We start from the raw sequence: 25,931 nt of genomic DNA, 5'->3' as shown, positions 1-25,931 counted from the left end.
TGTGTACCCTGACAGCTCTTGTGTAAGATAAATGGTGTTTTGGTTTTTGCAGTTTCCAAGGGTTCAGGGATGTCCATAATTTTATCATAATCATCATCAGTCTGACTGAAGGGAAGAGCTCAGATGTCACCAAAACTTGCATTATCTCTAGTTTTACCTGCTAAAATGTGACCTATTGAGCAAGATCCATCTTTTCTTCACCTGCAGCCTGCCCTCAAGTGCCCTCCTAGCGATTATGTTGTAGTTTCCTTCTCACACTTCAGATCTTGACTCTAGCCGGCTTTCATGAAGTTCATCGATGGACTTTCTAGATCATCAGCTTCATTCTTAGTATCATCTAATTGAGAGCAACCCACTGACCAGCTCCACCATTTAAACAGAAACAACTTGCTGACTCCTCCTCTGGGCTTTTGTACTTGGTATTCTTTCCATCTTGAGTTCTTTCTTTCCTCTTGGTTACTGTTTCACGTACACTGATCCCTGAAAAGCCTGACTACAAATTCACTGCCAGACCCTTAGATGACTCATGTTCCCAACCGGCCCAACTGGCCTTTTGTTCACCTTAATTCTCCTTCTGTATTTCCATGATCAGATAGTACTCTATTTTACTCACTTTGACTTGTTAATTTCATTTAAATGTCTTTCTCAGGTATTTGATGTCTTCCTCATAGTCCAGGCATGGACTGTGTCTTTCTAATATAAAACTACCCCCGACAACCCTGCAGCGTGCCTGGCACGTAGGAGAGACTCATCAAATTTGTGCTGAATAACTAAGTGAATGACTCCCCAGCTACATTTAACCTCCTCCAGAATCGGGAGTGCCTCTGTTAGCATGTTACACACCTCCACAGTGCCTGATTCAGTTCTTTTGTATAGTAGTCACCGCACGTGCAAACCAAATGCTATCTTGGACTTCACATTCATTCCTGTGTGACACACTCCACAGTTCTCTTTTTGAATGAAACTCTGTGCTCTGGCATCTTCAGTAAAATATAAATGGTACTTTCACCATTAGTGGTACATGATCTTATGTTAGTAGGTTGAATCTGAGTAAAAAGAACATCAGGAAAGGATGACAGAAAACCAAGATGAAATCTACTTTACTCCCTAGGGATTATCTAGGCCTTTCTAATGTGTCTCTAAAACATTCATTTTAAACTTTTCAGACACAAACTAGCTGAGATCAAAGTCAAGAGCATGAAAAGTTTCTATTATGCCTGCTCACTAAACAGAGTTTTTAGAAGTCACTGAAAACGCCTCTCCATTGGCCAGGAAAAAAATGCCAAAATCCAAAGGTCCTTAGAACAACTCAGTGCCGTCCTAGGCAGTCATCCTTGGCTGCGGCTACCTTAGCTATAAAGCCCCCTAGCAAAGACAGCATGGGTATGGGTTTGCTTTCCCTCTCCCTGGTGCCTCACCTCTCCACCTCTGCTTATTAGGAACTCACGGGTTACTCTGGATCTGGATCCAAATTTACATGAACCCAACTGGTGGGATGTTGTACACCCCTGCAACCCCATGGGGAAAGTCACCAGAAAGCCCAAAGCCCTGGCGGGGCTCCAGAGCACCCTAGCAGGGTGGTGAGGATGAGCTATGCACGTAAAAGCAGGGGGCAAGACAAGAGATGCACAACACAACTTGGTAGCTGGCGAGCTAGTTTATTCGACGTACACAATACAGGAATTCACCAGTTACACAGAAGTGAAGGAAATTGAAGAGAACAAGGAAATTACTGGCTGGGAGACAGAGTTATTATAGAAAGCTGATTTCGCTGTCCAAAAATGTTAGCCTGCATTTATTCTCAAAATTATAGAAATATTTCAGCAATTATCTATATACATGGCTGTTTTCTGGAGTTTTCCTTACTGCTTCTCTCCAGTCTTTTACACGGTGTGAAAATAATTGCTTCTGATGCCACTTCCTCACTTTTGCCATAACCTGCAAGGCCTAATCTATCTGCCCTTCTGGATCCCAAAAGGTCTGGACTTTAAAGATGTTTTCAGCTAGAAAATGTCCCGGAAAAGAAAAAAGTTGTTTTTCACTTATGCTGATTTGCATTTTTATCTCCTCCAATAGCCACTGTTGACAGTGGTCCAAATGTGTTTTCAAAAGTTACTTCCATTTTCTCTGATAACTCCAGACCTAGAACACAAGATGTACAATGATACAAAACAAATTTCTAGTTTGAAACCTACCCAATACTACCTTGGCTGTCCAGAGTTAGCAAACCAGGCTCTTGCCGTTCAGTACATTTTAGAAAACAAAGCTCCTAATAATAAGTGCATGAGTCATTTGCGTGGAGGTGACTTATAATTCAAACTGAATTAACTGTAAATGCAAGCAATTGGAAAAAATTAAGGCCTTATGTTCAGTGTTGTCACTACATTTGTTAGGGATTTCATCACTGTGTGGAGGCGTTTTGTTCCAGGCTAACATTTGGACAGATGGAAAACTCCCCTGGAGCATACAGGTCAAAAGAGCCAGCTCCACCCGGCCTTCTGAGGAACTGTGCAGCCCTGCTCCCCAATCCACAGCTTCCCCGTCTCACTCTCACCAGGCAAGACAGGATGCTCCTTGCATTTAGGAGGGAGCAGCAACAAAATCCGCATGCTGGTTGTGAAATCTCTTGTAAATTATAACGTGACACACAAATGTTTGATGGTGTCTCCAGCATTGTTGTTGGTGAAAAGGGAATTTCTTGGGAAGCGGACTTGGCCCAATGGATAGGGCATCTGCCTACCACATGGGAGGTCCAAGGTTTAAACCCTGGGCCTCCTTTACCTGTGTGGAGCTGGCCCATGCGCAGTGCTAATGTGCACAAAGAGTGCCGTGCCACGCAGGGGTGTCCCCCGCATAGGGTGCCCCACGTGCAAGGAGTGCGCTCCGTAAGGAGAGCCGCCCAGTGCGAAAAAAAAGTGCAGCCTGCCCAAGAATGGGGCCGCACACACGGAGAGCTGACACAACAAGATGATGCAACAAAAAGAAACACAGATTCCCAGTGCTGCTGATAAGGATAGAAGCAGTCACAGAAGAACACACAGCAAAAGGACACAGAGAGCAGACAACTAGGGGCGGGGGAGGAAGGGGAGAGAAATAAAAAAATAAATCTTCAAAAAAAAAAAAGGGAGTTTCTCTGAGTGTGTTTTATCCTGCAGGTATTTTGGCAAGCATGACCCAATACACTCAGGATAGCAAATGATTTGTAATAGAAAGGAAGAGAGAGGGAGAGATGAAGAAAAGGAAGGAGGGAGGGAGGGAGGACCCAAATGTTCAACAATTTGAGTCAACTGCATTAAGAGTATACAGTCACTAAAATTATGCTACAATTTTCAATATGCAAAAATGCTTATGATTTTATGATAAGAAGTAAATAGTGTATTTCCATTTATATATTTTAAAAATACTAATCAGAAAAGGAGAAACAATATACACCAAATTAATTTGGTTGATTTTTCTTTTCTTTTTAAAGTATTTTTCTGCATTTTCCAAGTTTTCTTTCATAAATATGTTCACTTTGTAATAAGAAAAATAATTAAAATAAAGATGTCACCAGAAGTACTGTGAAAAAATGTGTATTCATATGCACATTCACACGTGCCTGCATGCGTGTGGGTAGCATGCCCGATTATGAATAGATGAGGAAAACGAGATTTTTCAGTAGAACATTGGAGTCAGATTAAGCATCCTTCTCTCTGGGGAAGGATTCCAGTACAGACCTCAGTTGGAACATATAATGGCCTCATGTTCCACAAACTTCAGCACATTTAGGAATGTAGGCATCATTCTGAAGTCGCTGTACTACGTCCTCACTGCCACATCACCCACAGAGCCAGAAGGAAGGTTCTGTCCCCATTGCCAGAAGGAAGGGGTGGGGGGGGCAATGGGATGAGGTGCTCACAGTTATGCCTGAACTGGCCCTCAGCCCACAACTGACCTACAGATCCAATTCATGAAGGCTTAGGTTTATAAAACTAGAGACATCTTAACCCTCCCTCCAGTCAGAGCTGACTCACAAGGTCCTATGGATGTAAATAGCATCTACATACTCACAGCTTCTAATTTATTTCTCCATCCACACCCTGTCCTCTGAGCTCCTCCCAACCACATTCACCCTTGCCCCACTGCAGACTGTTCACACAGCACCCTGAGTGATCCTTTTAAAATAAAAGTCAGCTCATGCTCTTCCTTGCTCAAGATCTACTTCCTTCAGAATAAATGTGAATTCCTTGCCATGGTCTAACTTCTCTGACCTTATCTCCTACCATGCCCCTCCAAACTCACTCAGCCCCCCGCACACTGGGCTCCTGGCTGCTCCTCTAACAGGCAAAGGACATGGCACCTCCCGTGTTCCCTGTCATAAGGTTCATCATTCCTTTAGCCATCAGGTCTCTCCTCAAATGTCACTTTAATAAGATTGCTTAATTTAGCAAATAAAAAAAAGGACACCCAGTTCAAGTTGAATTTCTAATAAACAATAAATAAATTTTAGTAGAAATATATCCCATGCAATATTTGGGACGTATACCACGCCAAAAATTATTCGTTGTTTTATCTGAACTTCAAACGTTACTGGGCATCCTGTGTTTTATCTGGCAGCACGACCTTACAAAGTGCCCTCCTGACAACCTTCACACACACTCACACACACTCACACACACACACGGCACTCTCCATCCCTTACTCTTCCTTGCTCTCTTAATTGCCCTATCACCTGGGATATGTTATTGTTTGTCTATTTATTGTTTTTCTCCCTCTTCCCGAGTGTGGGGTTTAAGGGTTCCAGGACCTGGCTTTTTTAACAGCTGCAGTACAGCCCAGCACATAGCTCAGTATCTGACAGGCAGCAGTACTCAGCCTACTAATATCTGGTGAACAAATGGATTTTAATAAGGGAAATGTCTGCTTAGAGATTTTTTTAATGAGTGAGATAATTATTGGTTATTATTTTCCAAAGGAAGATGTGCAGCATCTCTAATAACTGGTTAAAATCATCCTCCTCTCCCTCCTTCTGAAAGGAAAGATGAGACCCCAGTTACACAGTAATCATTCTGCTTTGCCTTCAGATGAAGCTCCAGAGGAAAGTGCAATAATTTAAAACCACTATGTCCTGTTAATATTTCCCACCTCTAAGTCAGGTTAGTCATTGCCAGGCTTATTGTACAGTTACCACCATTCTTTCAGTAAGTGTCAAGCACTCACTCTGGAATATACAAAAGAAACAGAAGCAAATGAACTGAGGCTGTAAGAAATGTAAGGTGATAAAGCAAAACCTTAACAACTGTCTAGGGGATGGCTGAAGGAAAGACAGTGTGGAAAGGGGAATGGAGACCTAGGATTAGCCCAAAAGGAATTCCTGGGAGACGTGACTGTGAAAAAGTGAAAAGATACGGATAGAGCAAAAGGCAGAGCCTAGAAACAGCCTAGGCAAAAGCACAGCAGTGGAAATTAGCAAGACCTTGGTGAAGAGCAGGAAGCAGTGCACTTAGGTACAGCAAAGGAGCAGGAAGAGCAAGGAGCTGGGCCTGAAAAGACAAGGGCGCGTCACTCCTGAGGGGCCAACTCTCCCGCAGTGACATCTTTCTCCCAACCCCTGACTCTCTGGAGTAACCACCTACGTTCTTCAGGTCAAACTCCCTCTTGGGCCCTCATCTTCCCGCAGGAAGTCACCTCCCCCTTCTCCACGAATCTGGAAAACTCTTTCTGTACTCTGCCCCCAACTGGTATTACTCAGCCCCACTACCTACCAGCCCTTGAGGCGTTCTTACCCTCTTTGTGACCTGCACGATGCCTCAGCATGCAGGTTCTCAACTGGTGTAAAAGTGGTTCCTCTGAAGACTGGGGGTGTTTGACCTTCTGAGATAACAGGCGCAGAGCCCATGGCCCTGGAACACAAGGTGGACCAATCACACCGAGGGCCTGGACGAGACGGGAGTCCATGAAGCGGTGGCTGGGCTGCGCCAGGAGAACCAGCGCAGTGTCCACTGAGGAGGGAACGCGCACATCCAGGTCAGCTGGCTGGAGACCGTGCCAGAGCCTGGGGCCCCATGATTTAATGAGAGGGCAGGTAGAGAGTGGGTGGGGCAGGCAGCATGGGAGCAGACCAGTTAAGAGCAAGGACTCTGCACCACAACACCTCAGTGGAAATTCCACCTTTACCATATACAACCTTGGACAAGTAACTTAACCTCTCTGGGCCTTAGCATCTTCATCTGAAAAAATGGGTACCTTAACTCACTGGGTAATTCTGAGGATAAATTAAGATAATCCCTAAAGTTCTTAACAGGGTGCCTAGCATATAGGTTCAGCTTGATAATGCTGTTATCATTGTTATCATATCAGCAGTGTTTATTAAATGCCTGCTTGTGCTAGATACTGTGTTCACTGCTTGGGATACCTATATTTAAAATCCTTCCCAGTAACACCAAAATGATGGGCTCAGAGGCCAAAAATATGAGAACACTGCAAATTAGCTGTAAAAGGAAGCCTATTTAGGGGAATTTAGGGGACAGGTGCAGTTAGTGAACTCAGTTTCTAACAATGTTAGGACATCCAAGCACAGATGTCCTGCAGAGAACTGAGGAGACATTTTAAGAGAGGTTCAGTGTGGGAAACCGAGACTGAGGTCCAGCCCTTATAGGTGGCAACTGAAAAGATATGAGCAGGAAAGCTTGAGTGTGAAAAGAAAGGTAAGATCAGAAACAGGCTGCATGCTCACAGCCTACCGCCACTGAAGAGCAAAAATGGGAAACCGTGGAGGAAGAAGAAAAAGATTGGCAAATTTGCAAATAAATTTGGTGTGTGGAAAATTTATAGACTGCAAATCCCAAATGTCATGCAATGAGCATATGGTGGCTCTATATGGTTTAGGACTGCACAAAAGGAGCTGCCAGAGAAGTGGAAAGACAGGGTGCTGGTAAGAGCTTAGGGAGTTAAGGTGTGCAGGTCGAGTCCCATAGCTCAGACCCAGTGAGACCTGGAACTCAAGTCCGGTAAACTCCAGGCCCGCATTTCATTCACCAAATGCCTTCCTTTGCACCACCTTCTCCTGAAGCATACTTGGATTAGTTAAGGGCTAATTACACACAATGGCTTACATGAAGCATAAGACTTTCTGCCTTTTTAGCTGCTTCCTTAATACCTGGCCAGGAGTAGTCGTGAGGTACAGAATAGATAAAAGTTATGGGTATGCCTTTTGCTCTCTGTGAGTAGCTCTTTAATATTTATATCTGTATCTATCCATATCTAGCTACCCATTCATCCATGGAGGGAGGAGTAGTAAGAGATTGAAATGTCCAAAGAAGGTCAGCAAAGTGTACACAGCAGGAATGAAAGTGAGGCTGACACTAGCATGAACACAGGGACGTGACTAGACGTGGTGCAGAACTGAAGCAGAGAGGTCAGGTGGGCTCAAGAGTAGCCAGGAAAAGGGAAAAGGCAGGCAAGGAAGCTGACAGCCACAAGGGGTAAGGTTGAGAAAGCGTTTTGTTTCTTTAAGTGCAGGTCCATGACTGCCTGGGGCATATGCTAAGAAAATAGATTCCTGGGCTCCACTGCCCAATGAGAAACTTTTAGGAGCAGACCCCAGAACGCATGTCATGAGGCTTCCTGCTCCTGGATATACTTACACAAGCTAGAGGTAGAGATCTACTGAGCTAGAGGGAAGTCACTGAAAGTACAGACTATTATTCTTACTATTTATTTATTTAATAGCTTTGCTAAAGCTTTGCAAGTGATCCAAGATTCGGAGCGTGGGTCAGTCTGAGCCGGACAGGTTGTCAAATATTTTGAATATCACCTGTTTTAGTTTCCCACCTGCTAAAACCGTAGAGTGGGTTGGCTTAACAGAAATTTGTTGGTTCACAGTTTTGAGACTAGAAGTCCAAAACCAAAGCGTCAGCAAGGCAATGCTTTCTCCTTGGAGACGGTGGTGGTGTTCTGGGGCTGGCTGGCTGCCCCCTTGTCTTTCTGTCCTCATCTTTCTGTCACGTGGCAAGGTAGGTGGTAGTGTCTGCTCCTATCTCTTCCCAATTCAGCTGACTTCCACCTTCTGGCTGCCCCCGGTGGCTTCTCCTTGTGTCCTTATAAGGACTTCAGCCATATTGGATTAAGGTCCACCTTCCTTCAGTCTGGGCACACCTCAACTAGTAACATCTTCAAAGACACTGTCTGCAAATGGGTTCACACCCAAAGGACCAGGGGTTGGGGCCTGAACGTGCCTTTTGTGGGGGACACCATTCAATCCCCAACATCACCCCCGTGATTGCCATCAAAGTAAAAACTCCAGGTACCACAGTAGAAATTATTAACATGAAATAAAACAAATATTAAGAAAAATAATAATTTTAGTCTAAATTTCTGCTCTTATGACATGTTTTGGCATTTCTATTCCTTTTTATCTAAAATTTCTAACTGCAGACCATCACTAGGAATTCCTGCTTTTCATAGAATCAACATTTGTGTGATGTACTGTTATGTCTGTGTTCGCTAGCATACATAAAGCTGCACACACATTATTATGGACAGTGGCAAATGTGCCACTATGTTGATTTACTGTCATTTAATATTTATTGACAATTCACAATATGCTAGGCATTGAGATGTTTTTCTATTCAGAATTCAATATCTAGTGTCAAATCTACCTAATGAATTGCTCCTGATTTGAGGTTCACGGTCAAAAGACCTTCAGATTTTAGGGCCCCCTTGTGATCTTCCAGATGTTACTAAATCATTTCCCTTACATTTTCATATTGCAAGTCAGTTCTCTGTTCTGAGTATTATGAGTGCACATTTCACTTCCAGAAATCATGTACATCTAGAAAATGTTCTTTATTGGCCCAACATTTGCAGTTATGCTTGCTGTCTTCCCATTAGAAATATAGTTCTAAAAATGAAAGCCATCCAGCAATTTTATTTTTACATCTATGTTAAATTGTATCCCTTTCTTACTTTAAGAAGCGCTAGATAAGAGTCCATTTAAATATTATTTAAGCTTGATTTTATAGCAAGTATTTAAATCCATCTGTGCATCAATGGTCTACTGTGTACAATCTTTCAACAGACAGTGAGATTCATTATATTATGGCAGAGTCCACTAGAGACTTGAAAATTGCTATTAAAATCCCAATTGAAAAAAAGAAATATCTCAGTTGTTATACCTAAGTCACAAATATTCTCTTTCTAATTCTCCTGATTGTCTAATATGACTTTCCTTTACACACAGAGAATTGGAGGCACAAAGAAATTAAGTAGTTTCCCTACAGTTTCATATTCAGGTAGATAAAATAAGGAGGATTCCTACTTAGACAAGCATTTCAAAGAGGTTTGCTTCTTTTTTTGTTAACATTTTCATGAATAAAAAGGAAAATGGAAATTTTTTTCCTTTCTTCTCTGAGAACCATTAAAATCTCCCCATACACTCCAGAAAAGGTCTGGACTTACTAAATGCATGTGTTATAAACATATTCAAATACTCAAATAAGTGTTTCCACAATCTCAGTAGGGTCTGCAGATTGTTATGAAATTTCCCACCTTTTAAAGACACATATGGGGGAAGATGGGACTTGATATAAAATCAAAATCTATTCATTAATGAGCAAAGTTTAAACTCAGACAGGACATCCTATGAAAATAGAGCCACTGGTTGCTGTTTTTAAAATGCGTTTTGCAGTATCAAGGAGATGTGCAAATATTTTTTTTTCAAAACTTGATCAATGAAATAAACATGTATCATAGTGCATAGTCATCTCTCAAAAAGCCATTATAAAAACCATAAAAAAAATGGCTAGCACTCTTTTATAGTTCTATATAGTTTATACTTCTTATAAGTATTATACAAAAATTCATTTCTGCTTTTTTAAAGCATAATAAGATTCTCCGCATTTCCTCAGTAGCCCAATATTTTTCAGCACCCTAACCCATATACAAGGTATATAATTTTTATATCACAAATGAATTTTAACATTAGTTTAGGGCAAACACAGTGGTCTCCAAAAGCATTCTATTCTAAACTAGAATTTATCTGGGGGCTATCAGCCATTTTGGAGTATTCATGGACATCTGAGAATTTAGGACTGACACTCTTGTGATAAACATTAATATCCCCAAGTGTGCTAAAAACACTTAGCTCTTGGTGCTTTACAAGACTCTGAAAACATGACTTGATTACATTTAATTTGATTCCAATTAAAAAGCACTTAAGAAGTTTCTACTGAATTAGATTACCCTGAATGTTTCTATAGAAGACACTTCATTATCTGAGGCAGCCTTAATTTGAAATGATCACAGAGAGTGAAAAACACTGTTCATTTTAATAAAATGGGCTTATTCCCTTACCATTATTTCACAATTGCATGCTGTAGATTTTCATTTATTAAATAAATGCACAGGGGCCCTGGGAAAAATTTATAATACTGAGTGTCTCATTCACAGTTCACCCAAGACAGAACTAGTCGCACAACTTTTAAGCCTTAACAGAGACCAGAAAGACTGGAAAATAAAAGAGGGGAGATAATATCAAGATACTGAAATGAAATAATGCCTTTTTACTGAATTTTTGCAAAGTTAATTTTACAACAAATTAAAAATGAAAATGAACTTCTGACTACCTACGCAACAAATAGCCAATGAACGTAAGATGCTACCAAACCACACCACTTTCTGAAACACAATATTCCCCCTTTTAAACAAAAAACTACCTTGAGCTCAAATTATTAGGTATTCACAATCAGGGCAGTCTAAAAAAATTTGCCTTCCCAACACTGCATTAAACAATTTTTGAAGTGTTATTATTTTGCAAGGCTTAGTTTGCATTAAAAATCTCATAAGGAGAAAATGATGATTAAAAACAAATATCCTAAAGTCAGTTATTTCGTACTAAGCATAAACCTAATGGCTAGCTTTCACTGGGCAGAGATCTGCAGACACATTTGACTTGCCCATCTCTGAAATTTCAGGAATAAAAGCAACTTTGTGGTTTGTGGTTAGTGATTAAGCACCAAGTGGACTTCTTGTGTGTGTTCTTGTACAGGAAAATACGCAGCATTTTGAGCATTTCACTCTTATAACAATGTCTCTATTGTGCCTTCCAGAATTAATTGACTAAAAATCTAGTGACTCTACAATATATCTATTGGTTAATTAGAACTCTAAGGACCAACAAATAAAACACATTATTGACTTTCAGATCTTCAATCAAATAAATATTTATAGCTGCGATTTGCAAAAATTATTTCCTTTTAAGTTGCCTTAATATCAACATCTGTGCTACTGATCCGAAGTATATCTGAATCTCAATATCCTCCCAAAAATTATGATTAAAATATTAAAACAACGCTACTACCTTTAGAACAACCTAAACCCCTTATACCCTACCTGGGTCTCCTCTGAAGACAAATGAAACTATATAATGGTAGGCTTCTTTGAAAGCCTGCCTGACCTTGAGACTAAGAACTACAGGGTGGGGGGAATAGTGACCTGGTTTAGTGACCAGTAGCTATAGATATCAGAGAATGTGCGTGTTGTCAATGATCATTGCTGAAATCTGTCAATACCACACTGGAACAATCAATTTTGTAAATGATTGCAATAATCAAGGAAATTGCCTAATTTATAAATCCTTGCATACAGCATTTTAATGGATTCCTCCATTTTAATGCTGATGCCTTCAGAGCTAAATGAATTGTTGTCCAGGCTGTCATTACACAAAATGATAAAAACATTCCGTCTTGTGGGGAAACCACATCTCATGGATATTCAGACCCTCAACCCATAATCATTCATTAGTGTCTTCCACGAAAGTTTCACACTGCTGAGCTTTAAGCACGGCAGAAGAGCAGGCTTCTTTGTGCCTGCACCTTTGTGGAAATCCCTGTTACAGTTTTGGAATTTGAACAACTTACCTTTCACTGAACTGTGATGCACTAATGCATCCCCCAATCTGACAGCTCCATATTTTAATAGTTTTTCCCTCTCTTCCTTCATCTAACGCTGCACCAATTTTTCCCACCAAGCCTCAAAGTTAACAAACGCGGCTACTCTGAATTTCCAGGCCGTGAATCACGTCTATATGGATGATGCTGGACGCGCTGACGCAAATGTGTGATGTCCCACCCTGTGTGCTCCAAGTCACAGGTAAATCTATGTACTCCACTTGGAAACCCAGGCAGTACACTTAGCTCTTTCTCTAAGGCCCCCCCCCCAAACATAGATTGCTCTTCTCAGTTAAACCTTTGCCAATTGATTTCAGCCAATAGTATGCTGTCAGTACTTTACTTACTGCTCAATCTCACTAACCTGACATTTATGGTGCACTGATTGGCCTCTGTCAGTGGTGCTGGTTGTAAATTCACTTTGAAAAGCTTTGTGTTAACAGCCTTCAACCAGGCTCCAAGAAGAGTACGAACAGGCAGCCTGACAATTGCTCGACCTCCTGCCCTTATTACAGTGAGTAAATCAGGGTTTGAGCCATTAGGCTGGAGCCTGGGGCCTACACAAAAAGGATTGACATGACGAAAGGTCAACCTCTGTCACACATGTGTAACAATTTGGATAATGGAATTCTGTAACTTATCTGAGCAAGGTGGCAAATGCTTACAAGGAAAAGTATATTCTGCTCTGGCTGCACTAGCTTTTATGCTAAGTAGTTATACTGGAGTCTATTTCTTGTGTAAATACACAAGGAATGACTGAACTCATGAAATCTTGGGGTATGTAGGATTCTAAAAGGAAGGATGGAAGGGAGGAAGGGAGAGAGGGAGGGAAAAAAAAGAGAAAGATAGAGGGAGAGAAAGAAAGGAAAGAAGGGAGGGAGGGAAAGAAGAGAAAGGCAGGCTCATAGTGGTCTACGTGTGACATGCTGTGGAACAACAAGATGATTTTCCTATGCCACCAATGTAATACTCCCCACAACATTCATTACATCCATCCTCTGAGAAGAGAGGATTTTGGTATTGCAGGCATGATTCCCCAGCTAATATGCAGTTTCTCATAATCATATAAAAAATTGTTTTAATTTAATCTATTATAATGTACTACAACTCTATGTAATTTCTGAGTTTCACAATAGATTTTCCTCAAATAATTAAATCTGCTTTAATTTGCACAGTAACATAAGATGACTCCCCTGCAGGTTTCTCTGACCCAGTGTTATCATAACCACATTTCCATCAGATCATTTGCTGCTATGCAGGTGATGGAGGAGAGCAGGTTTCATCTGTCCAGCAACCTCTGAGATGCCGATTTTAATTTCTATACCCTACTTTTAAGTCAGGTTGAAAAAGAAAAAAAAAATTACGTAAGAAAGTATGCAGTTATGGGCCAAGAAATAAATGTTGAATTATTTCTTCACATGGACAAACCACTAACAAGAAAAGAAACAATCTGTAAACAATAGATAAACTGAACAGGCTAATGAGAAAAATAGCCCTGCTGATGCAGAATACATCAGTCTTTACAAAGTATTTACAACTAAAGCACTGTAGCGTCACATGCATCTTGGGGTTATATTTCACTAACATGAGAATTTACAAATGGCTTTTTCTGATATTAAAAGAAGCAGATTCAGTTTTGGACTTAGAAAACAAAGGGCGGCACTGTGTGCAGGGGATACATAAACCAAAAGGACTTTAAATGGACCTCTGCAAAGCTAACATAGAATAGTAAGTTTTGATTTTTAACACAATAGTGGAATCCATTCCAAGAAGTGGCAGATGGTTTTACAATTTATGTAAAACTACAAAATGCTCACACTCTATCAAATGGGCACCACTATAAAAGACATCTTCTAATCAAATGAGGCAAAGTCAAAGAGATACACCAGCTGTTACTCTGCATAATTGAAAACATAATAGTAATATTGCTATGGCTTATTTTTAAGGGAAATTATTTGAAATTCATGAAATTGAATTCAAAACCAAGTTGACTTGCAGTCTAGTATATTAAAAGATAAACGGTTACGCTAAAGTTTTACTTCAATATAGTTGTGACAGCCACATAATTCTTTCCCCTGGTGTTTTGGTAAATCAGGAAAAAATGAACAAGAGTCTATAATGAAAAATGTTTGAGTATATTCTTAGAGTACTATCATTGGAACAAGTTCTTAATTTTAAAATTATTTTTTCCTACATCTAAATATATACAAATGGGTCTCCCGACTCTATAAATATGGAATCAGCTCTTTTACAGAAATATCCATAATGCATTCAAATTATGAAATCAATTCATTTCCTTCTAGTACAGATTACCTATGACGGTTTGAAATGTAAATATAAAGTAATGTGTGCCATATTTTTAATATTGGTTTTCATTAAGATCTTTTGACTTAACCTAAATGGTAATGATGAAAAACAAACCATTTGCTTGAAAGAAAAACTTTTATTAAACCTAAAATTGTATAGTACAAAATCAAATCACAAAAGGACCACATAATGTTATCCCTTGACTTTGTGAAAAAAATTAATGAAGGTTCCCATATAGTACAAATGAAAATGAGACACTCACATTTATTAAGGCAAAGAAAAGAAACCTTCTGTAAAATTAAATCCCTTTCTGGTAACCTGTCTGTAATGCTAACAAGTCACCAAATTATTTCAATTAGTAGAATAATTTTTCTAGGGTAAAAACCAGCGCAATCTATTTTGTCATTGTTGCTAAACAATTTTTGGCAAATCAGACTTTGAGTTGAAAGGCTTAAGTAATTCTAGCCTATCTTAAATTGTAACTTATTTTAAACTTCTGTATTTTATTCCAGTAGAGTTTTAAGTATACACTGGGTACATTCCTCAGGTCCAGTCATATTAAATTCTGATGTTAAGCAGAAAGGGAAAACCATGTGCAACTAGATTAATTTATCTCAAGGGAAAAGGGGCACATTAATAATTGAGATAATGTTTTCATATATGTTGGAATCAAATGTGCCTTTCACTTATTTATTATAAAATGCATTAGGATAAAATTATCTAACTCTCATCCATAAAGACCTAATTGCTGAGAAAGTCTCTGTTTTCTTTGCAAAACATTTTGAAAGATTTTCCCCATTACTTCCAAATAGCTAAAAATGTATCATGCACCCAGGTTTTGTTGGAATAAATGTATATAACCAAAAAGCATGATTGTTTAAAGCACCATGTAATGTTTTTGTTTTAAATGGTCTGAGTTTATCACTTTTGGTAAAATACATGAAAATTCTGATTTTAAAAGAAATTGGCCAAAAAAGGTCTAAAAATTTGACATTTAGATTGTTAATTGCCTTGAACTACAAAAAAAAAAAATTACCTTGGCTTATTGCTAACAACAAAAAAAAAGAAAAAATCTTAGTATTTCCAAAAAACAACCAGAAGTGTCAAAGCATACTGAAAGTAATAGAATAATACTTAACTTTCTCAAAATTGCTGTATTTTGAAGAACTAGGATCCTAAACAAAGAAAATATAAACTAAACTATGACAGCACTCTTACATACCAACCAAATAGGCTCTCTGTGTAGGTCAAGAATTAAAAAGTCATATTTCGACAAAGAAAAGAAAGCTTCTAATGATTAAACAAGAGGAGTAACTAAGGTGAATCTGCTTTTTGATTGTTTCTGTAACAAGCCTTCATGTGTATAATAAAGTACAACTATACTAAAAACAATGAACTGTAAACTGAAACAAAAATCCATCATCTACTTGGAAACAGTGACAGGAAAAGATTAGCAATCCATTTATTGTACTGAAATAAAGATAAGTAACCCCAGTAAGATCCATCAAGACCTAAGTATTGAACTCTAAATATAAAGACATTTCTTCATCAGCAAGTGAGTTGGAAAAAAAAATGTGAGGAAGAGAAACAATTACAGTTACGACTTTCAAATTGAACCAGTCATGATTCAATTGCTTTTAATTTTTTTTAAAAATCAGCTTTATCTTGACCTGATATTCCGGAAGATATCTAACAGAATATGTTTAAAATGGATAATTATTACATGAGCCATTAAAGGATTATTGTCAAAAGTTCCTATAGACCTACAGATAATTTCCATTACTGATTCCTTCTAATAAGAATAATATGATGATAAAAACAATTTTCACAATAGAATTTAGGTCTGAAAGGAAAGACTAAAATTTCAGGAATAAATCTAACATTTAGAATCTTTGGTTATAAATGTAATTTTACTCAAACAGTCACATTTCATAAAAATAATAAATTATGCTTAATTTTTTTAAACAACCTCACATTTCATCTTTTAAGAATAACTATATTAATAAACATCTGAAATCTATTAAATATGTGTCTTATCTTACAAAGGTGCACCATGCATAGGCAGTGAGTTACCTGGCCACAGTCATATTTCATATGATCTTCCTGGAGACTGATATATTTTGCATGGCTGAAGCTTTAATAACCCCTCAATCCACCAAATGCACATTATTCTAGCTGTTGTTACAGATGAGAAAAATAAATAGATCGAGTGTATTTTGAATTTAGAAGTAGGAGCCTGTAGATAATTCAAGCACACACCAGCAAATCTTTTGTAACACAAAACCAACTCTGTGCACCCCCAACACACTCAACCTATATGCCCCTAACAACAGGTAAAACTCACTTTCTATATATTGAAATATCAAAGTGGGGGGAGGAGTGGGATGCTGATTAAACCTTCCAGTTTCTTTATTGCGTTTTTAGAAGTATTTTAACTTCATCTAGTACAAGTCGAGGTATGAAAGAAGGGCTCCATCGATTTCAATGTTAACATATAATATATTCTATACACATAGTGGCCTCCTGCCAACATCCAATCATTCAAAGTCTTGTAGAGAAAAAAAATGGAAACAAAAAAAGTGAACGATGGGATTTTTTTAATGATTATGGCTTTGTCCCCTGGCATTCTAAAAATAGATGGGTAACCCTACTTTTCAGAGGGCACTGAAATAGTGTTCAGTTTTAACATTTCAGATAAGAGCAAATGTGTACCGCTGAACAAGTGCTTTACGATTTCCTCAGAAAAGTATTGGCAAATCTTTAACTGGACGATATCAGAGTTCCTAATAATACCACCAGAACATGAAAAGTTTTATAAACTTTAAACCTCATTGAAGGCTACAAATAATTAGTCAGAAACAGAAACTAGGAAATGTTTCAAAACTAGAAGCTTTGAAAATTTCTCATTTGTCATATTTTCCTATCCCAGAACTCTAACTTTTAACCTACCTCTGTACCAATCCATTTTTTCCTGCTCTGTATTCTGGTTTTAAAAAAAAAAAAAAAGCATCATTTGGTAACAGAAACATGGCCAGCTTTTTTTCTTCTATCAGTAATCCTATCCTGAAAGACTAAAAATGTATAGCTGTTCCCCAACAATGGCTTAGGAGTGAAATGGAACACGGGAAACTGGGCATTGTGCTTCAGCATGCAACTGTAGGCCAGGTGGCTTGTCAGCTGCCATTTTGTCATCTGGGTTTCTGGGTTGTGGGGTCTCAGCTCCTCCCTCATCACAGGATGCTTTGCAGACATGGACCTCAGCATCTCGTTCTCAACTGTCATGTGATGAAAGCTATGGGGACAGGTCTGGTTTTCCAACACTGTGTATTGAGGAACTAACATGTGCCGGCCAGAGTGGGTGTACAAAAATTTGAGTGGATACTGGGTCCCCTGAGTTTTATATGAAGATAAAGCAGCTCACAAGGAAAAATGATCATCTTGACATACCACTCAGTCAAGAGTAAGGGGCAAGCTGCTACAGAAATGACCCATTAATGAGCCTGGAGGTCCATGCCAACTTGGCCCCACACATTTAAGAACCTTTCTTTTCTGGCTACTACTACTCCATTACGTTACCTGATCAATCAAATGTATGTATTAATTACGGGTATGACTTCCAGCAGCTCATATTTCATAAATACTGGGTGGAGGGTGGCTAAAATTGGTGGGAGGATTTCTCAATGATAAGGATCTGTCTCTTCAAGAGTGGATATCAATAATCAGCCATGAGGCTTAATGAGAAATCTCAGGTTAACATTTTTCACATAGATCATTTCTTTCATATGATAGCATCAGGTCAGATTGTACCATCAAAGTATTCTCATCAATTCGGTATACCAAAGGGCTCAAAGTTTTTCTGTTTTGATTTTCTCTCTTGCTGAGAACTGCTTAATTTTGTCAGAGAAGAAACAAAATTTGTGATTTCTGATTCACAAGAGAATTTGCTTACTTTGGATACTTGGAAAGTTGTGAAACATGATTTGGTCTCTCGCATTTCAAAATTTACAAAATTGTTTTAATTTTAGGAAATAAGGTGGACTTGTTCTCCAGGTTATGCTATGTCCCTCCCTGCCGAGTGCACAGAATCACATCGGATGAGTCTGAGTGGGACATAAAGGTCACCCAGCACATATCCCCATTTGCTCCATCTCAGCTGATTTCTTTTTTTCTCAAGATCTAAGAAGTCAGGAGGGTCAAACCCATCCCAACTATAATAAAGGCTGGTTAAAGTGATTCTATCTTCAGAAAACTGCTGGCCTTGTCTTCCTGGATGAGCTGCTGTTGTGCCAGACCCCGCCTCTGTGGCCAGCTTACTGCAGGTAATACAGGCACCAGGTATTTACTGAACCAGAGAATTCTGTTCTCCACTATGCTTTGGGGACCACAGGAAGCCCTCCCTGAAGCTGAGACCCACCAAGCACCAGGCCCTGGGCTGGTCGAGGCTCCAGTCCAGTGGTGAGGTGCTGGGCAGCAGCTGACTTACCTCCCAGAGATGCTGCGTGTTCCTCACGGCACCTGCCTGCACCTTCTCCGGGGGCAGGAGCACGCCCTGGAAGGGTCCAATCCAGGTACCTTGCTGGATCCTCTGTGCTGCGCAGATGCCGTAGGCCAGGCCGGGCACGGTGCTGGTACACAGGCACACCTCCCGGGGCAGGTCTCGCAGCCACTCCGGCAGCTCCGGCGGGGGCGCGGCGGCCGCGGCGCTACTGGTGCCCACCAGCCGGCGCAGCGAGTGCAGCGGTCCGTGCATGGGACACTCGCCGTTGCGGTTGTCCGCGCACATGTCGCAGCCTACGGGAAAGGGAAGGGAAGAGGTAGAGGGTTAACCAGGGCCCTCCGGGCGTCCCACCCTGGGGAAATGGCCACCCACCCCCACCCCCGGTATAACAGCATCCCCGGGGCAGGTAAGACACCTGCAGGGGAAGTGACGACTTGCGGACGCCGAGACCACTTGGAGAGGGAGCCCGAGTGCGCACTGCTCTGTCTGAACCGGGTGGGGACGCCGGGTGTCCCCCAAAGCCTCCCAAGCTAAGTGGGGATAGCGTGGTTGCCCTTGCAGTGGTATTGAAAACTGGCGGCTTCTCGCTCCCGGTCTTTCTCTCTCATCTCTCCGTCTATCCCCTTGTCTCTTTCTGTCCCTCTTTCCTTTAATCTTTCGTTCTCTCTTGACCTTCTGGTTCCCTTCCCGCGGTTTCTCTCTATTCCACGTTTACAGAGGTTAAAAAAAAAAAAAAAAAAAACAACCAAAACACTTGTCTCTTGCCTGATCTGGTATTATCTCGGAGACGTTTTATACAGGTCGTGTGAGGATTTGGTTTTCTACTTTTTATAGTTATAAAAGTGACGTTTTAAAATCTCTAGGACAAGTGAGTGACCCGTCTAGCGCGGGATGCCATGCCCACTCTCCTCTGCCGCGGGACACGACGCCTTCCTCCGCAGCCTCCACGGCTCCGCGCACGAGAAGGTGGAGCCGGCGTGGGGCTGGGTGGAGGGCGCGCCCCGCCGAGCTCCGGCTTCCCGCCCTGGGGCGCAGCCCGCGTGGGGGACTCTCGAGCTCCGAAGCCCGGCGAGGACCGCCCGCAGGGAGAAATGCACTTTGTTAAGAGGACAAGCTTGTTATTATTCTGGAAGGTTTGGTGGGCCTGTGCTTGCGTGCAAGCTCTTCCCAGGAGCCGAAAAGAAACCCACAGGAATTTAACGATCAAGGTAATGGGTCGTTAATGATCACAGTAATGGTTCAATGGACAGGGCCCCAACTCCGGCCTTAGACGGTTGATCCTGAGGCTAAAGGCGATTATCTTGTGCTGTAAATTAAGTGCTAGCTCTTGAGGAAGCCATTTCTCCCCGAAGCTCCCCAGAGCGGCCGGCACCCACCCCTCCGGGCCTGGCGGGCGTGAGCGCCCAGTGTCCCTCCACTCGGGCAGGGCAAAAGCAGGCCGAATGGTGGGGGAAGCAGGGCCTGCGGCGACTGTGCTGTCCGACCGCAGCGCCCTACGGGTTATTAATGGGCCTGGCGGAGCCGCTGTGTCTGCTCCCCGGCTCGGCGGGCCTGACCCGGGGAGCCAGCCTCCGCGCCCGCCCGCTCGACCTAGCCTCCCCGGCCCAGTCTCTCTGGGGAGCCGCAGCACCCCCCCCCCCCCCCCCCCCCGGGAACCCAGGCCCTGTGGCGCGGGGCCTGACATCGGACGAGCTCCGACTGGGGAAGACGGTGAATGCCAGGTACCAGCACACAGAAACCAGCATTGGATGGCGGGGCGCTCTTGGGCCGCGGAGCCCCTGTGCCCGGCCTTAGTCGTAGCCAGCCCTGGTGGGCCAATAGGATGTGCCCTATCCGTGCTGAGATGGACGAAATGCCCAAGGAAATTCTAACGAAATGTGTCAGTGAGTAACGTTCAAAGAAGGAAGACAATCTCAACCCAGCTTGGCTAGGGAATCCACATGTGGCCATTTGCTTTACCTTGAGTGTGGAGTGCCTATGCAAGCATCCTATTTCAGTTAAGGCAGGGCCCAAACTGGGTTGGTTGTGCCCGTCTTCTGAGGTCCCTCCACTCCTCCGACGTGAAGCGCAGGGGAGCTGGCACCTTCCCCTTTGCAACTTCTTGGAGGTGTCCCCAAGCCTCTCTGGTGAAAAATAACCACCTGTTTCTGCAGATACAGAAGTGTCCAGGCCTCTAGGCCTCTACATACAAAGGCCCCCCCTGCCAGCAACCCCAACTAGATAAAAATGTGCAAGGCTCTGTTTTTGAATGTAGGGACTAGCTAAGAATATTCCCATCCTCATCCATGTCACTCCACCCCCACTTCACATCCCCTCTCAAGCTTTTTACTGTGAACAATAAAAAGCTTAAAGATACTGGAGGGATGGAAAAGACAAAAACTCTCAATTACCGAGTGCCTACTATGTGCCACAGGGTCACCATATTAACTTAGTATCACGATTCCCATTTTGCAGACGAGGCACTTGAGGTTTCTGCAGCATTGTAACATAACCAAGGACCAGAAGCTAAAAAGTTGTGAAGAAAGGATTTACAGTCAGGTCTGCCTGACTCCAAAGTCTCCAAACCTAGAGATCTTGGAAGAATGATGAAATCTGGGAGACTTTTATGCCAAACTCATTAATCAATCAATAGGACTGAAATATTTCACTGGAAGTAACTCTTCTGGGGTCACCAAAAGAAAAAAAAAAGAAAAAACACTGTCATAATTGAATTACAGAGATTTCTTTCTTTCCCACACTTTTGAGTTTGGAGAGAATAAAGTAAGAAAATGAATGGGAAAGTAAATAGATAATGTTCATAATTTTGACTTTTAGTGCCTCATAACATGAAAGATGGCCTTTCAGCACCTTGGCAAAAAATATCTGAAAATAAATGACAATAAGAAAAGGCAATATGCCCACAAAAATAAAAATAAATCTTCCCGAGGAATTGCTTAACTGACTTTCCCTTTCTGGTTCATTCACTGAAGGAAAGAGTGAGGAGCAAGAGCGTTTAATAGTCACTCCCCCCATGGTCTGGACCAGATATTCTGTCATCTTCCAACATCTGCACGACATGTAACATCATACCAATTTCATCAGCAGTAAAATAAGAAGCAAGGGTACCAACTTCAGCCACTACACCAACACTCAAGAAGCACACCTCTGTTATTTATAATGTGTGATAAAACTGTGCCTGAGCACTTTCCCTGGGAATCCTCTAAAGCCCTCTTCAACTTGTTGACTTTCATTTGTCTCCACGAGGTGTTGAAAAAACTTTGTAGCATTTTGCAGAGTGAAAAACTGGGTCTCTCCAATATCTAGAAGACTAACTGTATGTTAGATCCACACAAAGCAGTCTAGATTAGGCCATTTTAATTAATCCGCCTAATAGGAGTCTCCTTAATTCCAAAACCACTTCATGACCAACTGCCATCAAAATGCTCACCATATTCTAATGCTATTGTTTGTTAATACACAAAACCTCAGCAACCTAAAGCATTTGGCTTCTGACTTCTCCCTAGACTCCCAGAGAAGACTGAAGGTGTTTAGAACACGTAACTTATTACTCTGGGTTGACAAAGATGAGCAAGTGGTTAAATATTCTAACAGTTCTCTGGCCATAAACACTTATATGGAAATGTTTGAGGGAGAAGTGGGTTAGATGCCTAAACTACACATATTTTACATTTATGTATTTACCAATTATATTTATATATTAACATATAATATTTTTATATTTTATATATGGATAAATATTCACAACATACCACGCCAAACAATACATAATACATATCTATTTGTAGTCATAAAAAGGAGGCAAATAAATGTTCCTGTTTTCTTTTAAAATCAGAGAAAGTGTTTTCATACAAGCTCGTAATTATTATTCATAAAGTGCTCCTATATCTGTGAGACATATTTTTACATACTCCAAGCAAAATACTTTGAAATGGCATTTCAGCATTAGGGATTTTTAAGGAACCATGGTCTCTTTTCTATCTTGACTAGATCTGTTAATGCTCTGGACTCTGGGTCCCTGAATAAGGGAGGGGAGGTATGATTAGGTTCTGATACCTAGGAACTTCAGAAGACCAGGCCAAAGTTGTTTCACAATTCTTTTTACATCTGACGTATTGTCTGAATGTTTCATAAGACAGGCACTACTTTCACAATTTAAAATGAATACATTTTTAATTAAAGGGGGCAAGGCAGACCATGGTTTTAATTTGCGGGAGTTTCATTTTTCGTTTAACGAAGGAAAAATACAAACCAAAAAAATATACATACACACACACACACAGGCTTTGGGTATCTAGAGAGGCCGGAAGGAATCTATGGGCGGTCAGAAGAGCCGTCGGAGCCAGGGCCAGCGGGGAGCGCCCTCCTCCCAAGCCTCCACTCCGCAATGCCTAGACTTCGACTACCCTCACCCGCCCTCGCGTAAAAGAGCCAAAGAGCAGCGAAAGCCTAGCGTCCAGCCTGGACGGCGGTGCCCGCTCGGGTTGTAAATCCTCTGCAACCGCCGCGGAGGTCGCGACCAGCACCTCCCCAGGCCGAGCCCGGCGGGGCAGCGCCCATCGATCCTCGCTGGCGGCTTGCCCCGGGAGTGCCGCCTGCTGGCAGCTCGGCCGTGCCGCGTGCGCCCTGACCGCGGGCATCGGCAGCGTGAAGCGCGGGGGGCGCCAGGCGGGCCAGGCCGAGGGCCGGCAGGAAGCCTCTCTCCCTGGGGTTCAGCCCTCGGGGCTCCAGGCCGCGAGCTCTACTCTGTCCTCTCCACAGAAGAGGCTGGATGGGAGAAGACTCGTGGGGTTTGAGGGTGGGGGGCTCCCCCGGGCCCCTCACCGCAGTAGGTCTCCGCACGTAAGGCTGCGTTTTCAAGGTCTCATCCCCCTTCCTGCCAAAGAAGGGCTTTCTTCCAAGACCCAGGGCGGCTGCCGCCACCCGCACTCGGAAGCCCCCACCGCGCCTTGCGCCCTCACCACCCGGCAGGTCCCCTTCCTCCCTCGCGCAGGGGTCTTCCGGCCTCCAGATTAGGTCTAGAAGCAGATCGAGGGGCCAGGCGTGTCAGTCCCTTCACCGGGGAGGGGAGCCGATTGTGGTCGCGCCCCCATGGGGAGGCCCAGCTCTTGGGAAACCATCTCCGGGACTCTTCAAGAGTTTAAAGCTCGGCGTGAAACGCTTTTCCCTCCCGGCCTGGCTGCTGGCTACACCATGGGACCAAGGGAGATAGACAAAAGGCGGGTGGAAGGAGGAAATGTGGGTTTTATTTGTCTCCTGATGACTGTATTAATAAATTAAATGGGAGTGCCAGTGTGTGAGGGTGAGAGAATATTGCACAGAGATAAACCTCGCCGGCCCCTGCCCCTGCCCCAGCGAGGCCGCCATATACAAAGCGGAGATGATGAATAGGAGCCGCGAGAGGAGATCGAAGCGGGTCTGGGCTGGCTCCACTCTCTCCTACAAAACTATAGGGCAATTAATTGTGGCTTGTCCCCTCATCCTTCATCTCCTGGTGGCACATATCGATGGAGATTACTGCTGATGGACCATTTTATCACCTTAAATAAACAGTCGCCACCTCTTCTAACCTCAATCTAATATATGGCTCTATGTTCAGTTTCAGGCCGCTAGATAACGAATGATGTAAAATAGCTAAATCATGTGTGTTACCGAATGGGGCTGGGCCTGCACACAAAAAGGGAGAAAAGAGAAAAACAGAACAACACAAACGCCCACACACCGAGGCTGAGCCTCCCTGCCACCAGGGACCAGATCTGAAATCTTAAGTTGCTAGCTGGCCAGTGACCGCCGCACCGCTGGGCGGAGAGGGCACAGCCGGTGTGCTTCGGTGGCAGGAATTCGGTTCCTGGGCTACTGGGCTCAGGGCTCCCCAGCAGGATCCACTTTATCCCACTGGATGGGAAGAAATTGGAGGACAGTCTGAAAATACTCGCCTTCCTTTGTTATCTCTTTCCCTTTAGACCACAGCACGGTCCTCTCAACCGGACAAACTAGTGTCGGACCCAGAGTCCCTTCTCTCACAGCGCCCCCTTTCCCCAAACCCTTGCAAAGGGTGGGCACTACCAGCAGGAAACCTCAGATCTGCTCAGACAACCTAGCACGCCTACGCTGTTCCCCAAGCTGTTCCCTGCTCAGCCGGCTCAGCCGCGCAGGAAAGGGACAGAGCTTCCTGCTGGGGAAGCGGCAGGGTAGCCGGTGCCGGCCTAACTCCCTCCCCCCTCCCAGGCACAAGGGAGAAGCATTTTCACAAAAAGTTCTCCGCGGCGAGATGACCCGGGATTCTCTGTTCAAACGCCCTGGTGCACCCTGCCGCCGCTTCTCACTACCTTCCCAGAATAGAGTTTCAGACAACTAGCGAGCTCCCAGAACCCGGGAAGAGCCACTGCAACGCAGCCTGATTGAATCAATGACTTCAGGCAACCCAGCAGTAAAGGAGGGCAGTAATATGAGACCGGGAAGTAAAGGTCCCATCCCAGTTTATACTGCACAACGTGCCATTTGAGTTTTGGGAAGAAAGAAAAAGCAGTTACGTTTTCAGAGTTTCAGTGGAAAACGTACTACAAGTATAGAATAAATTGATATAAGAAAGTTGACAGCCGAAATATGTTGGGGAGAGCCTACACAAGCTAGGTTGTACAGTTTCTGTTTTTTAATCTTTTTGTGTGAAAGAAAGCTACAAGTCCCTTCACTATAGCATTTGCCACAGATGCCAATAAAGTTTCAACCGTGAAAAGAGTGTTACTGAGTTCCTTTCTTACAGAATAATGGTATCATGGATTGCTGATCCCAGGCAAAAAGTTACTCTTCTAAAGGTAAGGGAGAGGTAAGGACGCCCCTTTCTTTGCCTTATAAGAAAAAGAGAAAATGATTCAACATCCTTTTAGATACGAAGTGACAAAATGAAGTCATGCTGAGTGGTCACGTCACAGAATTTTAATAGAGAAATGGAAAATGACTAAAAAGAAAACCAGGGAAAATCTATGCATGATAAGTTAATAGGGGCTTCCGTTCTGCCTCCACCCTGCCTATCACCCTCCTTACACTTATCCAACATGAGAATTAGGATAAGCTGCTGCTTTCCATGGTCTTTCAAGTAACAAATAAACCAACTTCCCCTGCTAAGGGGCAAAAAGTTTCTCAGCCTTTGCAGTTCTGATTGAGCTTCTATTTATGTTAAGCTCAATCACTTTTCACTTCAT

General features: G+C 42.5%; 1 protein-coding gene across 1 annotated transcript in view; it reads right to left on the bottom strand.

The window, feature by feature from the left end:
• PRDM6 (PR/SET domain 6) overlaps positions 1–25,931 on the bottom strand; it is a 98,816-nt gene that overhangs the window by 68,806 nt on the left and 4,079 nt on the right. The window contains exon 3 of the mRNA XM_058277855.2: positions 18,718–19,025. Coding sequence (XP_058133838.1) covers positions 18,718–19,025 — 308 coding nt within the window. The remainder of the gene's footprint in view (positions 1–18,717; positions 19,026–25,931) is intronic.

The sequence above is a fragment of the Dasypus novemcinctus genome, chromosome 2 (assembly GCF_030445035.2).
Source record: "Dasypus novemcinctus isolate mDasNov1 chromosome 2, mDasNov1.1.hap2, whole genome shotgun sequence".
Taxonomy (NCBI): domain Eukaryota; kingdom Metazoa; phylum Chordata; class Mammalia; order Cingulata; family Dasypodidae; genus Dasypus; species Dasypus novemcinctus.
The sequence above is the reverse complement of the archived record's forward strand: the minus strand, read 5'-3'. Positions and strand labels throughout refer to the sequence as shown.